At 47.4% G+C, this 13,701-nt stretch overlaps 1 protein-coding gene across 1 annotated transcript; it reads left to right on the forward strand.

The window, feature by feature from the left end:
• The first annotated feature begins 7,685 nt into the window (after positions 1-7,685).
• Positions 7,686-10,778, forward strand: TLE7 (TLE family member 7). Its single transcript, XM_038008058.1, has 9 exons — positions 7,686-7,993; positions 8,108-8,130; positions 8,277-8,335; positions 8,690-8,905; positions 9,012-9,253; positions 9,469-9,610; positions 9,757-9,910; positions 10,289-10,362; positions 10,674-10,778. Exons 1-9 carry the CDS (start codon positions 7,713-7,715, stop codon positions 10,776-10,778), a joined length of 1,296 nt encoding a protein of 431 aa, XP_037863986.1. The 5' UTR covers positions 7,686-7,712.
• Positions 10,779-13,701: the final 2,923 nt, after the last annotated feature.

Here is a 13,701-nt window from a genome sequence, read left to right on the forward strand (position 1 = left end):
AAGTGATCTGCCCACCTTGGCCTCCCAAAGTGCTGGAATTACAGGCATGAGCCACTGTGCCAGGCTGCCATTTTCACTTTTATTCAAATGTGTCAGTTGAGTCCCCTACCCCCATGTCCCCCAACCCCACTTCCGTGTCTTCTCAGCATCTGACACTTCCATTCTTAGCAGTGTATAGTGTCTGGCCCAAGAGTGTACAGAAGCCACCCTGTCCAGATTGTTGAAGGCAAATGGCTCAGTTCCTTCCGCTCCTCTCCCTGCAGCCTGTAGAGGGCCATGTGGGGTTGTGGAGGCTGGGCTCAAACCCTAACTCCACCACTTCCTTGCTGTGTGGCCTTGAGCAAATTACTTCAACTCTGTGCACCTCAGTCTGCTTAAACGTAAGCTTCCCTCCCAGGACAGCTATGAGAGTAGACTACGAGAATTCAGACAAGGCCTGCCAACCGTGATCCAGACCCGATGCCCCTTCTAGAAATATCTTCTAGGAGCTGCCCTCGCTCACTATAAGGGCCCTCTCACCAGCCTCACTTTACTTTTTCTCCCCTGAAGCCCCGGAGAATTGCCAACCCTTAGTGAGCATTTACTTTTTAAGAATAAATTTTATTTTTCATTGTACCTTGTCTGAGAATTGAGCATTTACTTGAAATCCGGCACAGTCAAAGGGCTTATTAACCTCTGGGTCTGACTGTAGCTTCAGGAAGGATCTAATCTTGTCAACACCATTTCACAGATGAGAAATCTGAGGCAGTGGCTGGTAATCCATCGAAGCTCATACTGCTTGGAGGTGGCAGGCCTGGGGTTCTCACCACCATGCGTGCTGCCTCTGCTTAGGCCCAGGATGCTGACCTGTGTCCTTTGTTTTCCCTGCAGTCTATTTCAGATATTGCCAATGTCCTGAATTTCATAGACATAAATATGAAAGGTAAAATAATGAAGCTTCAGGCAGAAAACCAAGGAGCATATAGCTTCATGATGTTGGGATCTGCAAACGTTTCCCAAATAAGACTCAGAATTCACCTTAAAAGATAAACAATATAATTAAAATTAAGAATTTTTTTTCAGTTTTCTTTTTTTTCCACATGTGCGGAATTTCCAGGTTTGTGACATGGGTATACATGTGCCATGGTGGTTTGCTGCACTTAGCAACCCGTCATCTAGGTTTTAAGCCCTGCATGCATTAGGTATTTGTCGTAATGCTCTCTCCCCTTGCTCCCCACCCACTGACAGGCCCCAGTGTGTGATGTTCCCCTTCCCGTGTCCATGTGTTCTCATTGTTCAACTCCCACTTATGAGTGAGAACGTGCAGTGTTTGGTTTTCTGTTCCTGTTAGTTTACTGAGAATGATGGCTTCTAGCTGCATCCATGTCCCTGCAAAGGATATGAACTCATTTTTTTATGGCTGCAAAATTAAGAATAATTATATATCTAAAGACACCATTAAAAGGCAAACCACAAACTGGCAGGAGATCATTGTCACACGAGTGTCTGATGAAGGATTCGCACTCAGAATAAAGAACCCCTGTGTTAAGGCTCGCTCATAAACACACATTTTTAAAAAGTCCTACAGGCCCAGATTTGTAGCCTAGCTTGCTCTTCTGCCCATTTAGGGAGATCTTGGACAAGTCTCTTTGAGGGACTGAGCCCTCGAGTTAATGATCCCATTTCCAAATTTGGGGATAAGACCCGTGCTTTGTGTGCCTCACTGTTGTGTTTCTTATGAGAATGAAAAAAGAGAGAATGCACCAAAAATGGATCACGTGTCAGGATGGGGATTTATGTGTATGTGGCCGCCTCGTCCCTACTTTCAAATTGGAGCTCCTCAAGGACTTGGGCTGGGCCTTAGCCCGATGTCTGGTCCCTGGTACCTGGCACGAGCCTGGCCCAGAGTGCATGGAAACATACACGTGACACATGTCATGAATGGAATCATAAATGTGACCCATGAGTGGGCAAGGAACAGTATTCCTGTATAAGGGAAGCACATGAGCAAAGCATGAGTGTGGAAATGTACAGTTCAGTCCATTGGGAGTGAGCTTTGGTGGAAACAGAGTACAAGACGGGGACGAGTGGATGGGGATGGATCTTCCATACCAGGCTCAGGAGTTGGGATTATTGTTAGAGGAACCCTTGCTTACCAGGCCTCTGGTTTAATAAAACATGACTAAAGTGACTCCATCTTGAAATGAGCAGCTTAATGCTTATGGTCTGAAAATAGCCACATCCAAAGCTGACCACCAATTATAATTACAGAAAATTTATAGCCATGGAGAGCATCTCCCACTAAGCCTGCAGAATGTCCAGGTGTCCTAAGAACACAGCCCACTTTAATTAAGAGTAATGTTAACAAGTGTGTTTAGGTTGAAGGGTTAATGGTCACTGATAGCACCAATAGCCCTTACCTTTAGCGAGCACATCTGCACGTTCCAAGTTTAATTACAGCTCCTTATGGTTTCTTTTCTTTTTTTTTTTTTTGAGATGGAGTCTCGTTCTGTCACCCAGGCTGGAGTGGAGTGGCACAATCTTGCTTCAGTGCTCCGCTTCCTGGGCTCAGGTGATTCTCCTGCCTCAGCCTCCTGAGTAGCTGGGATTTCAGGCACCAACCACCACACCTGGCTAATTTTGTATTTTTACTAGAGACAGGTTTCACCATATTGGCCAGGCTGGTCTCGAACTTGTGACCTCAGGTGATCCACCTGCCTCGGCCTCCCAAAGTGCTGGGATTACAGGTGTGAGCCGCTGTGTCCGGCCACTCCTTATGGTTTCTTATAAGTAGAGACACTAACAAAAGATGGTGTGTTCTTCCTCCTGCTTTCTGAGGATGCTCCACTCTACAACAGAGTGGTTTCTAATAGACTTCTTTCTTTCATACTGTGCTCTGTGACCTGCCTTTAATTCCTTCCTGTATGAGATCCAAGAACTCTTGGGGTCTGGATCAGGACCCTCTTTTTCCAGCAACATTATCTTGAAGGCAATAGGCAGCCACAGGTGTTCTGGGGATAAGGGGTGTGTAAGTGAGGTGGAGGGGAGAAAGGAGAGACGGAGAGCTTTGGAAATTGGGGATCAGGGTTAGTAAAAGATTCCTCTGTAAGTAGCAGCCATCTCAGGACTTCTTCAGAAGAAGGAAGCCAATGAATAAGAAAGAAGCCAGAGGAGAGGAGAGAGTAGATTCAGTGGGGGAAAAGGGGTGATCAGGGAATGGAGGCAAAAGCAAGGAATGGAGGAGGAAAGGGGTCCAGCTTCATCACCCCTTCCTCTCCTTCCAGAAAGGGGCCGTCAGACCAAAGGGTTCCCCCAGTGCCTCTCAGATGCGGGTCCCCAGCCTGGTGGCAGCGGCAGCAGCAGCAGCAGCAGCAGCAACAGCAGCAGCAACAGCATCGGGAACTTGTTAGAAAAACAGTCTCGGGCCCCACCCCATGCCTACGAAATCAAAATCCCTTCCCTTCCCTCCCTTCCCCTCCCTTCCCCTCCCCTCCCCTCTCCTCCCCTCTCTTCCCCTCCCCTCCCCTCTCCTTCCCTCTCCTTCCCTTCCCTTCTTCCTTTCTTTTCTTTCCTTCCTTCCTTCCTTCTTTATTTCTTCCTTTCCTTCTCTCTCTCCTCCCTCCCTCCCTTTCTTTTCTTTTTCTTTCTCTTTTTTTTTTTTTTTTTGAGACAGAGTCTCACTCTGTCACTCAGGCTGGAATGCAGTGGCACAATCTCAGCTCACTGCAGCCTCCACCTCCCAGATTCAAGTAATTCTTGTGCCTCAGCTTCCCAAGTAGCTGGAATTACGGACACTCACCACCATGCCCAGCTAATTTTTGTATTTCTAATAGAGACAGGGTTTCACCCTGTTGGCCAGGCTGGTCTCAAACTTCTGACCTCAGGTAATCCACATGCCTCAGCTTCCCAAAGTGCTGGGATTACAAGCGTGTACCACCATACCCAGTTAATTTTTGTATGTTTAGTATAGACAGGGTTTCACCATGTTGGACAGACTGGTTCTGACCTCAAGTGATCTGCCCACCTCGGCCTCCCAAAGTGCTGGGATTACAGGTGTGAGCCACTGTGCCCAGCCCTGAATCAGAATTTCTGGGAATGAGTCCACCACACTTAACAAGGCCTCCAGGGAATTTGATGTGTGCTGCAATGTAAGAACCACTGGCTGAGACAGCCATGAAAAAGAGCCATGAAAAAGAGAGGGTTCCTCAGTCTTTGCTTTCAGGGACACTGGTAAAAGATGGGAGGCCCAGAGCCAGGCAAGTTGGGACCAGACCAGGGGAGGAAGAGGAAAGTGGCCCCATGTCCCTCCCACAATCACCCACTATTGGCTTCAGGCCAAGATCAGCCTTCTCAGGCAAAGGAGATTCACCTGGAGCTGAGAAGCTGACTCTTGGCTCTGGCGAACAGCTCAACTCAACTCCCCATCTTTGCACAGACACTGGCTCTTGTAGGGTGGTTTGAATTCAGTCCAAAGACGTATCCCCCTAAAAATGTGTCCCTCTATCTTGCCTTCTGCCATGAAAATACTTGGTGGATCCCTGTCTTACTACCCCCAATTCAAGGACTCACAGGTTAACTTGAGATACCACCAACAGCAGCTTGGCTCAGCTGGGTTGGTTGTGTGACCACACCTGGTGATTGACTGACAGCCATTCAGGGCCAGGATACCTGACTGAGGTTCTGACCCAGGGGTGGATGATCCATTAGGCCCACGTTTAAAAGCAGCAGCACCGCGGGATAGGGGCAGCACCTGGGTGTGGAAGGGAGGGTCTGGGGCTGGGAGAGGGGGTCGGAGTGCTTATTCCTGGCTGGGTCTTAGCTTGGCTGACTTCGCATGTCTAGGGTTTGACCTTCTTCCTTCAGAGGTGAGTTTCCTGCCATGGGGGTTTGGGTGAGCCCCCAGCACCAGCATTTTGGGGGCTTTGAAAAGAGAGTTGTCTGGTAAGGAGGTAGGGATCTCTGTGTTCCTAGCTCTGGGAGAGAGAAGAGAAGGGAATCAGTGATATTGACTCTTCTTCCTGCTCTTTCTAGAAAGCCTTGTTTTATTCTTAGGGTGAAATTCTGGCGAATTTGGAGTCTGAAGCCCTGGTTAAATAGCTTCACTGCTTTTAAGCTTTATGTAGCCTGCAAAACGGGGTCTGAGCAGTGGTGGTCTCTGCTGGGAGTTTCTCTGCTCTATACTCAGTCCTGGTGTCTCCAGTTAGAGGAGCCTGATGCCAGTCAGGCAGTGTGTGTTAAATTATTTAAACAACTGAGAATCAGGAGGATCAACATTTGGGGCAAGATGAGAAAGGCTCCAGATCCAACCATTTTTAACATAGGTTTGAATATCCAGAAATGCAGAAAAGGTACTGAGTTACGCAATGACAAATCTCCCTCCCATGCTTCTTTCCTATTTGCCAATTTCCATCTCTGAAAGGCAACCCCTGTTTCTAATTTCTTATGTACAAAGATAAATTTAATTTCCATTTTTCTTTTACATAAAAGTTGCACCTTTGGCACATTTTTCTGAACCTTGCAGTTTTCACCCACTTAATACACCTTGGAATATTCCATATCAATGTATGTGTCCTTGTTATTTTATTTTATCTTATTTATTTTGAGACAGAGTCTCACCCTGCCACCCAGGCTGGAGTGCGGTGGCACAGTCTCGGCTCACTGCAACTTCCACCTCCCGGGTTCAAGCAATTCTCCTGCCTCAGCTTCCTCAGTAGCTGGGATTACAGGTGCGTGGCACCACACCTGGCATATTTTTGTAGTTTTAATAGAGACAGGGTTTCACCTTGTTGGTCAGGCTGGTCTCGAACTCCTGACCTCATGATCTGCCTGCCTCAGCCTCCCTAAGTGCTGAGATTACAGGCGTGAGCTACTGTGCCCAGCCGTGTCCTTGTTATTTTTAATAGCTGCATACTATTCTACCATATGACTATACTTTAACTTACTGCACCAGTCCCCTCCCATGGCCATTTGGGCTTTGGCCAGTCATCTGCCAAATCCCAGGCTGGAATGCAGTGGTGCAATCTTGGCTCTACAAAGGTTATAACAAACAATGTTCCAACATTGTCACAAACAATGCTGCTGTTCTCCAGCTGGTACATGTATTATTTTGCATATATCCAAGTGCACCTCTAGGGTACATTTTTAGAAGTGGAAGTACTAGGTTAAAGGTCACTGCATTGGTAATAATGGTGGATAGTGCCTTCCTTCTAATAGGGAGGTAGGAAAGGAGGTGGTTTAGAGCTATGCAGGACAGGGTTCGAACCTCCTCTCTGTGTTTCTCGCAGTTTGATCATGGACCCAATGCTCTCTGAGCTCCAGTTTTTAAAAATCTATAAAATGGAGCCCCTACAGTTGTGAGCATAAAATGAGATCAGCTATGTAAAGCATTTCATTCAGGGCCAAACACACAGAGAAGTAAAACTCTCCCCTGCATCTTCCCAAGGGCAGGCAGCCTGGGCCTCCCCCCCAGCCCCACCTGGTGCTTGCCATAGAGTTCGTGGGTGTTTGAGAGGCAGCTATTGAGCCTGGCGGTCAAACTGGTGGGTTTCACTGGAAGATCCTTTCCCCGCCCATTGTCTTGTCCCATCCCTAAGGCTCCTGATATGCTGTGTTCCTAGAACCCTGGGTGTCTTCAGGGCCTTCCTAGGGCTGACTGTTGGTCAGGAGCCTTCCTGAAGGGAGGGTGTTTGGTCTGCTTAAATATTCAAAGCTCTGGTCCCTGACACAGGCCTCAAATAAGTGTACTATCTTCCATTGATTGTTTACCACTAGCCTTGTACAATGCCGAGTATTCTACTTGAGTGATTGTAGCCAGTTCTCAGAATTATCCCATAGTGTAGGAAATAGTAATCATCTCCAAGCCAACTTCATCATTAGATAGCCTTGCCCCGTCCAAGTAGGACACCTTATATTCTCATGGTCTCTTGGGGTTTCCTCCAACCCCTCTAGGAGGTGAGAGACACATGGTGTGTGTGGAGTTTCCTGTTACCTTATATTTTATTTAGCTTAGGTATGAGCCCTCACTGGAAATATGTACACCTGATGAAAAGGTGAGTTTGATTTTTTTGAGACAGAGTCTTGCTTTGTTGCCCAGGCTGGAGTGCAGTGGTGTGATCTCACCTCAGTGCAACCTCTGCCTCCTGGGTTCCAATGATTCTCCTGCTTCAGCCTCCCAAGTAGCTGGGATTATAGGCATGTGCCACCGGGCCGTCTAATTTTTGTATTTTTAGTAGAGATGGGGTTTCACAATGTTGGCGAAGCTGGTCTCAAACTCCTGACCTTGTGATCTTCCTTGCTTCGGCCTCCCAAAGAGCTGGGATTACAGGCATGAGCCACTGTGCCCAGCCAGTGAGTCTGATTTTTAAATGACCAGAAATGCAGTCCGTGTGCATAAAAGGAAAAACACAATGCCTGGCACTAACCTCTCAGAGTGCCTGTGTGACGCTTTCACCCTTAACGTCATCGCCGCCAACACCTAATAGAAAAAGTTAGTTGGCAACCAGTCTTGTGAATCTTTTCATCAAAGGAGCCATTCTCTGCCCCTTCTAAAGAGATCCTACAGAGCACATGTGCATAGCTGCCTCTCCTTTTTTTTCACCTTACAGGGGATCAGGACACATTGGGAACCCGGGATCTGTTTGGCGGGTCTGTTTCTCAAGATCTAGAACCAGGTGGTCCAGGCAACTCACTGATCTAAGAACGTGAGTGGAGAGAAGGAAGAGGCATCGTTCAGAATGCTCGGGGCTGATGGTGATCCAGAGGAGAGGAGGGATGTACCAGAAAGCTCTGGCGTTTCCTCTCAGCCTGAGCCACAAGTGCAACACCAACTGGGCAGTCTGTATGGAGTGCCCTGGCAGCCCCCGGGCCCCCCAACACAGCACAGCCCTGCTGATCAAGAGACAAGCAAGGTGACCCAGCAGCAGTGGCACCTCCATGGCCTGGGTAGATCTGAGCTCCAGGCCGCTGGGCTCCCTGAGGCACAACTAGGAGAAGCAGCAGAGTCCAGCCCAAGCAGGTCTTGCTTGAACACAGCTGGGTGGGGATGGCAAACTGGCCTGGGGAAAGGGGATCCCAGCAGGAAGCTCTGTGGCTCACGTTGTGTCTCCCTCCCTCTCTCCATGTGTCGTAGCTTCCTACTGGGTTCTGAGGTTGGTGAGTACCAGTCGTGGTGGTGCGTGTGGTCGCCCAAGCTGGGCCCCAGATGGGGGACTGGGAACGGGGGCCTGGTGTCAACAGAGCAGTCTTCTCCCTGAAGCGTGGGACTCTGTGAGCAGGTGGGCATTGCTCTTTCCCTGCAGGCCAGCCTTACTCTTCTTCCCCTCCCAGTGAAGAAGTCCTGTCATTGCTCAGAGCAATTGTAAGTGTCTCGTTTTGTTTTGTACTCAGGATCTTTCCTTTCCCACCTACCCCCAATCAAGAAACCATGTGTCCGCACTTTCACTCTCTCTCCCATAGGTAGGGGGGGTGTCCTGGGCTCTTGCTGCTTTTGAGCTATGTTCCCTGTTCCCCCATCCTGAGAAGTAAGGTCTTCAGCTCACAGTGTCATTTCTTTAAGAGCTGTGACCCTGGGAACCAGGGGCCAGGTTCTGCGGTTGGGTGGGTGAATGGGTGGATGGGTGGGTGGTTAAGAATCTAGCTGGAAGACAGGGGTGGGCTGTCCTATTAATGATAGCAGGTCAGGGCCACTGCTACCCACCCTCTCCTTGCCCAGCCCCCCATTCCAGATGAAGTTGTGGTCAGGCAGAAGAGGGCCCCACACGGCTCCTGGAAGGTTGGCACGCTCCTCCATGGAAAGAGAGTCTACGCTGTGGCCATCAGCGGCTCAACCCACCACGTGTACACGTGTGGCTCTGGCTATATCAGGGTGTGGGATGAGAGTGCGCTGCAGGCAGGGGACAAGGCCCCTCAGGCCCAGCTGGATTTGCAGGTGAGGGGGATCCAAAGCAGGACTCAGGGAACTCTGACAGGGCCTCTGATTTGAGACCCAGGGTCAGTGCCCTGAGGGGATACCAGTGTGTGAACCCTTCCTACAGGATCCCCAGGACTGTGTTGTCACCTGCAAGCTGTTCCCTGATGAGCAGAGCCTGATCACAGGGGGTGCATCCCAGGCTGTGACTCTCTGGGACCTGGCACCCACCCCCCAGGTCAGGGCACGGCTGACCTCAACGGGCCCCACGTGCTATTCTCTGGCTGTCTCCTCTGATGCCCATATCTGTTTGGCTTGTTTCCATGGATTTGTTGAGATTTGGGATTTGCAGAACCAAATCTTGATCAGGTATGAGCTCCCTCCAGAGCCACTCGGGTGTACCTGGGGGAGGGCTTGCCAGTGAGGCTCACTCTCCTCTCTTTGCATCAGGGCTGTTTGCATTAGGGCTGGACCAGTCAGTGTAGAGGATATATCTGGGGTAGTCCTAGGGGCTTCCTGACCCTGAAACTTCCTGGGGGCCCAAACCACTCAGTGACCCTCTGAGTTGTTTTTCCACCCACCAGGAAGCACGAAGTTCCTGTATACGGGTCCCGATGTGTGGACATCACCGGCAATATATTCTGGACAGGAGGTGAAGACACCACCCTGTATTCCTGGGACCTGAGGAACTACCAGAGGCTGCACCAACACGACTTACAGAATGAGGTGCCTGGCTGGCCACCACTGGCAGAATGCCACCTGCAGTGGAGTCATGCATGGAGGCAGGGGTGGGAGTGTGAGCTTGAGAGGTGGACACAAAGCATGGCGTTGGCAACTTTGAGTGCTGACCTCAAACCTGCTTCCACAAACAGATCCTCAGCATTACCCATGACCCCGGTGAAGAATGGGTATTGGCGGGCTTGAGAACAAGTGATATCGCATTCCTTCACACTCGTCGGAATGAGCAGTTTAAGGCTGTCATGAAAAAATACACCCGCCACCACAGCCTCAAGTTTGCCTCCTGTGGTGAGTAAGAAGCCGGGTGACACCTCTGGGTGTCCGATTGTGAACTTGCTGTCGTCTCTTCTTTCTCTATTCACCCCCCTTTCCTTTTCTGGCTCGCTCCGTAATGGGAGATCCTGCACAGAATGATAGCCCGAAGACGCAGGCAGACTGAAGAGGCATGAACCCAATCCGATTGTTCTGTTGTTCTGTGATAACCATCATCCTGTGTGTGGTAGGAGGGTGGGGGCAGATAAGGGAATGGCTTGGGTTGTGTGTCTGATTTTCATCGATAGGGAAACTGAGGCAGAGAAAGACTTGCCCTTAGTCTGGTTGGGGACAGTGCTGGAACTAGAATGCAGGATTGGTCTCTGGCCTCTCATCTGTTCGTTCCTTCACCAGGGAGCTATTTTGTGACCGCGATAGATACGCGCCTCAGTGGCTTGGAGGCCCCTTCTCTACAAAAGTTGTTTCAGGTACTGAACACATAGAGATGCCTGAACCCAGGCACTTGGAGCTTATAGCTCCAGGTCCCAGTTGGTTGGATTCCAGTGGGTGTTGGAAAACACCTCTGAGATGGCACCCAGGGCCATTTTACAGAGTAGAGGAAAGAGGACTTCAGATCCTATCGACTCCCAAGTCACCTTGAGCCCTGAGACCTGGCCCTGTCCTCCACCTGAGCCTTAGGTCTACACTGGGCCTTGAAACAGCCCTAAACGAAGCCTCCATGTCTGGCCCAATCCTTGCCCCAAATGTGATCCCTTTTTTGGCCCTTCCATCCATCTAGATAGAGGAGTCTTCAGGTATCCTGTGCTGTGACGTATCCTCTGACAACCAGTATCTGGTCATGGGCTCCAAGAGCAGTGCCATCGTCTACCAGCTTTTGTATTAAAGGTGGCATGGCATGGTTCTGCCAGTGAAGACCCAGTCTTTGGGCTGGTGTGGCTGTGAGGATGGCTTCAGGGTGCTGGACACCTCTAACACCTGCCATCCCCTCTGCTTTAGCTTGGGTGGCAAGTCATTCCTCCCCTCCAATACCCTGCCTTCAGCCCACACTCCCAGATTTTAATCAGATGGCTTGGAGCTTTTTCCTTTGTTATCTTTCTACTACTGATTTCTGGGTTTTGATGGGAAACTTGAGATCCCTTTGTAATGAATAAAATAGCAAAGCAGAAAGCAAAATGGCCTGGATATGTGTCCCTTTCTTTCAAGTCACAAACTCATTGTGATGGATTGCTTATGCCTTCAGCAAATTCCAGGGTGGGGAAGGAATTTTAGACCAGACTTAATTTTGTTTGTAAAGTTTTTTTTTTTAAGTGGGGAATTTTTGGAATCTTAAAGCTCAAGAAATGTAAGACCATGTACCAACTTTCAGACTGTGATAGATAGACCAACAATGCTCAACTCTTGACTCAGGTAAAACTCCTAGAGCTGGTCTAGCCATGTTCTGAGGACAGGTTCCCTATTTGTGCCTAACTTCAATGATGGAGAAGCTCCTTGCTTCATGCTACTTCACTTCATTTGACTTTTTAAAAGTCCTGATGCTAATTCTGGTGTTTAGTGCTAATCAAAGCTACATAGCTCACTGTCTCAGGACAGTTTCCTCATGTTTGAAAATGTGACAATGTAGTAGTATATCTGGGCTTCACTGGGCTGGAAAGGCCCCAGCTCCTGGAAAAAAAGCCATAAGGCCTGCTTTCTAGTCTTCTTCCATCAGCGTCCTCTTTTTGGATTGGTGTTTGTATAGCTGAGACTGCCAGCTGCCCACTGAAGTTCATGGCTTAGAGTTTTCCCTGGGAGGAAGCTGCAATGCCAAGGTCCAAGTTTGCCATCCTTTGTGACGTGTAGGTGTTGTCAGGAACTGAGTTCTTGCCAGTGGATCATGAGCGAATAATATGTGTCAGCTTTGGGCTAGGCCTAAAGAAGTAGGACCGTTCCCTCCGGGGTCTCCTTCCACTTCTGCCAGCTCAAGGCAAATGATGTGGAGGCCCCAGGGCATTGCAGAAACACAGGATGCTTCTATCCTAGAAGCATCCTCTGTGCATGAGTCAGACATCGAGATAAGCTGTTCACTTTGGACTATTGCATGGAAGAAAACAAACCCAAAGGAGATATCACTTAGCATCTGTTAGAATGGCTAGAGTAAAAAAGACAGTAACAAGTGTTGACAAGGATGTGGAGAGATTGGAATCGTCATATGTTGCTGGTGGAATTGGAAAATGTTGCAGTCACTTTGAAGATGTTTGGAAGTTCTTCAAAATGCTTAACATAGATTTACCATATGATTCAGTAATTCCACTCCTATGTCCAAGAGAATTAAAAATAAAGACATACAAGTTGGGAGGGTAATAATTGGGAGTGGGAATACAAGAATTTTAAAATGCTTTCTGGAAATAAGAGTCCTAATTAATAGCAGTGTTGATAAATCAAGGAGTAGCATTGTAATCTCTAGGTTAATTGCTAAAAGAATATTAAACAAGTGTACAGCTTCCAAGCAAAGAGGGAAAATATTGGAATAATATATAATAATAATCCAAAAAAAGAAGGAAAAGGAAAAAAGGAACAAAGAAGAACCTGAAAAGGAAAAGCTTACTGAAATGATAGATTTAAATCCAAATATAGCAGTAATTACATTAAATGTAAGTGGTTTAAATGTTCCTATTAATCTATAGAGATCATATAACAATTTTAAAAATCACAACTGTGTTTGAAAGATACATTAAAACATAAGGGCACAGAAAGTACAGCATAATGAAGATACTTTCTGCACAAATCGAAGAAAGTTGATGTTAATATTAGACAACGTATTATAAAACAAAAAATATTTGAGATAAAGGTGAACATTTCATAAGTGTTAGTTCAGGTTCAATTCATCAGGAAGTACAATAATTCTATTTTTATGGAGTTGTTATTGTAGCCTCAAAATACAAAAAGAAAAATCAACAAATTAAGACAAATTTATATCTCACAGTGACCAGCAGTTCAAATAGACAAAAAATTTATAAGGGTACAGAAGCTTTGAATAACATGATTAGAAAACTTAGAACAAGGCCTACAACCACTGCAGAATACACCCCCACCCCTCCCACACACACAGCATTTACAAATGACCATATACCTGAGCCATAAATTTCAAAGGATTTAAGTTTTACAGAATATATTATTTGACCACAATGCAATTAAGATATAAATAATAAAAACATAACTAGAATTTTTCTATTTTGGAAATTAATTAATATACTTCTAAATAACTAATAGAGAATAAACTACAAAATAATTAGAAGGTATTGTAATGAAACATACAGAAGGATTCAGCTAGAGATAGAATCAGAGCTTGTCATTTAACCCACGCCCCATCCCCCTCTCCTGGATCTCTTGAGGCTGGGCGCTGACTGACTGGGTCTTCCTGGCTCTTGGAAGCTGGGTCTGCAGCGAGGGTGGAGACAAGGCCTTTCTCCTAGCCGAGGAAGGTCAGGGGAAAAAGAGATTGGAAGTGGTCTAGGAGACTGTGATTTTCACAGATGTTGCCAGAGGAATTGACTCAATTTAGCTTTCAGCAACGCTTAGTGTACATTTGCCTACATTCACGCCAACAGTGTGTGTTTTCTCATTTGTGGAGGGTTTTGTTTTGTTTTGTTTTGTCTTTAAACCCAGGCTGGAGTGCAGTGGTGTGATGATGGCTCACTGCTGCTTTGACCTAAGGGATCCTCCCACCTCAGATGTGCTGGGACTAGAGGTACTTGCCACCACGTCTGGCTATTTTTTAATTTTTTTTCATTTTTATTTTTTGTAGAAACAGGGTCCCATTATGTTGC

Source organism: Chlorocebus sabaeus, chromosome 5 (assembly GCF_047675955.1).
Source record: "Chlorocebus sabaeus isolate Y175 chromosome 5, mChlSab1.0.hap1, whole genome shotgun sequence".
Taxonomy (NCBI): domain Eukaryota; kingdom Metazoa; phylum Chordata; class Mammalia; order Primates; family Cercopithecidae; genus Chlorocebus; species Chlorocebus sabaeus.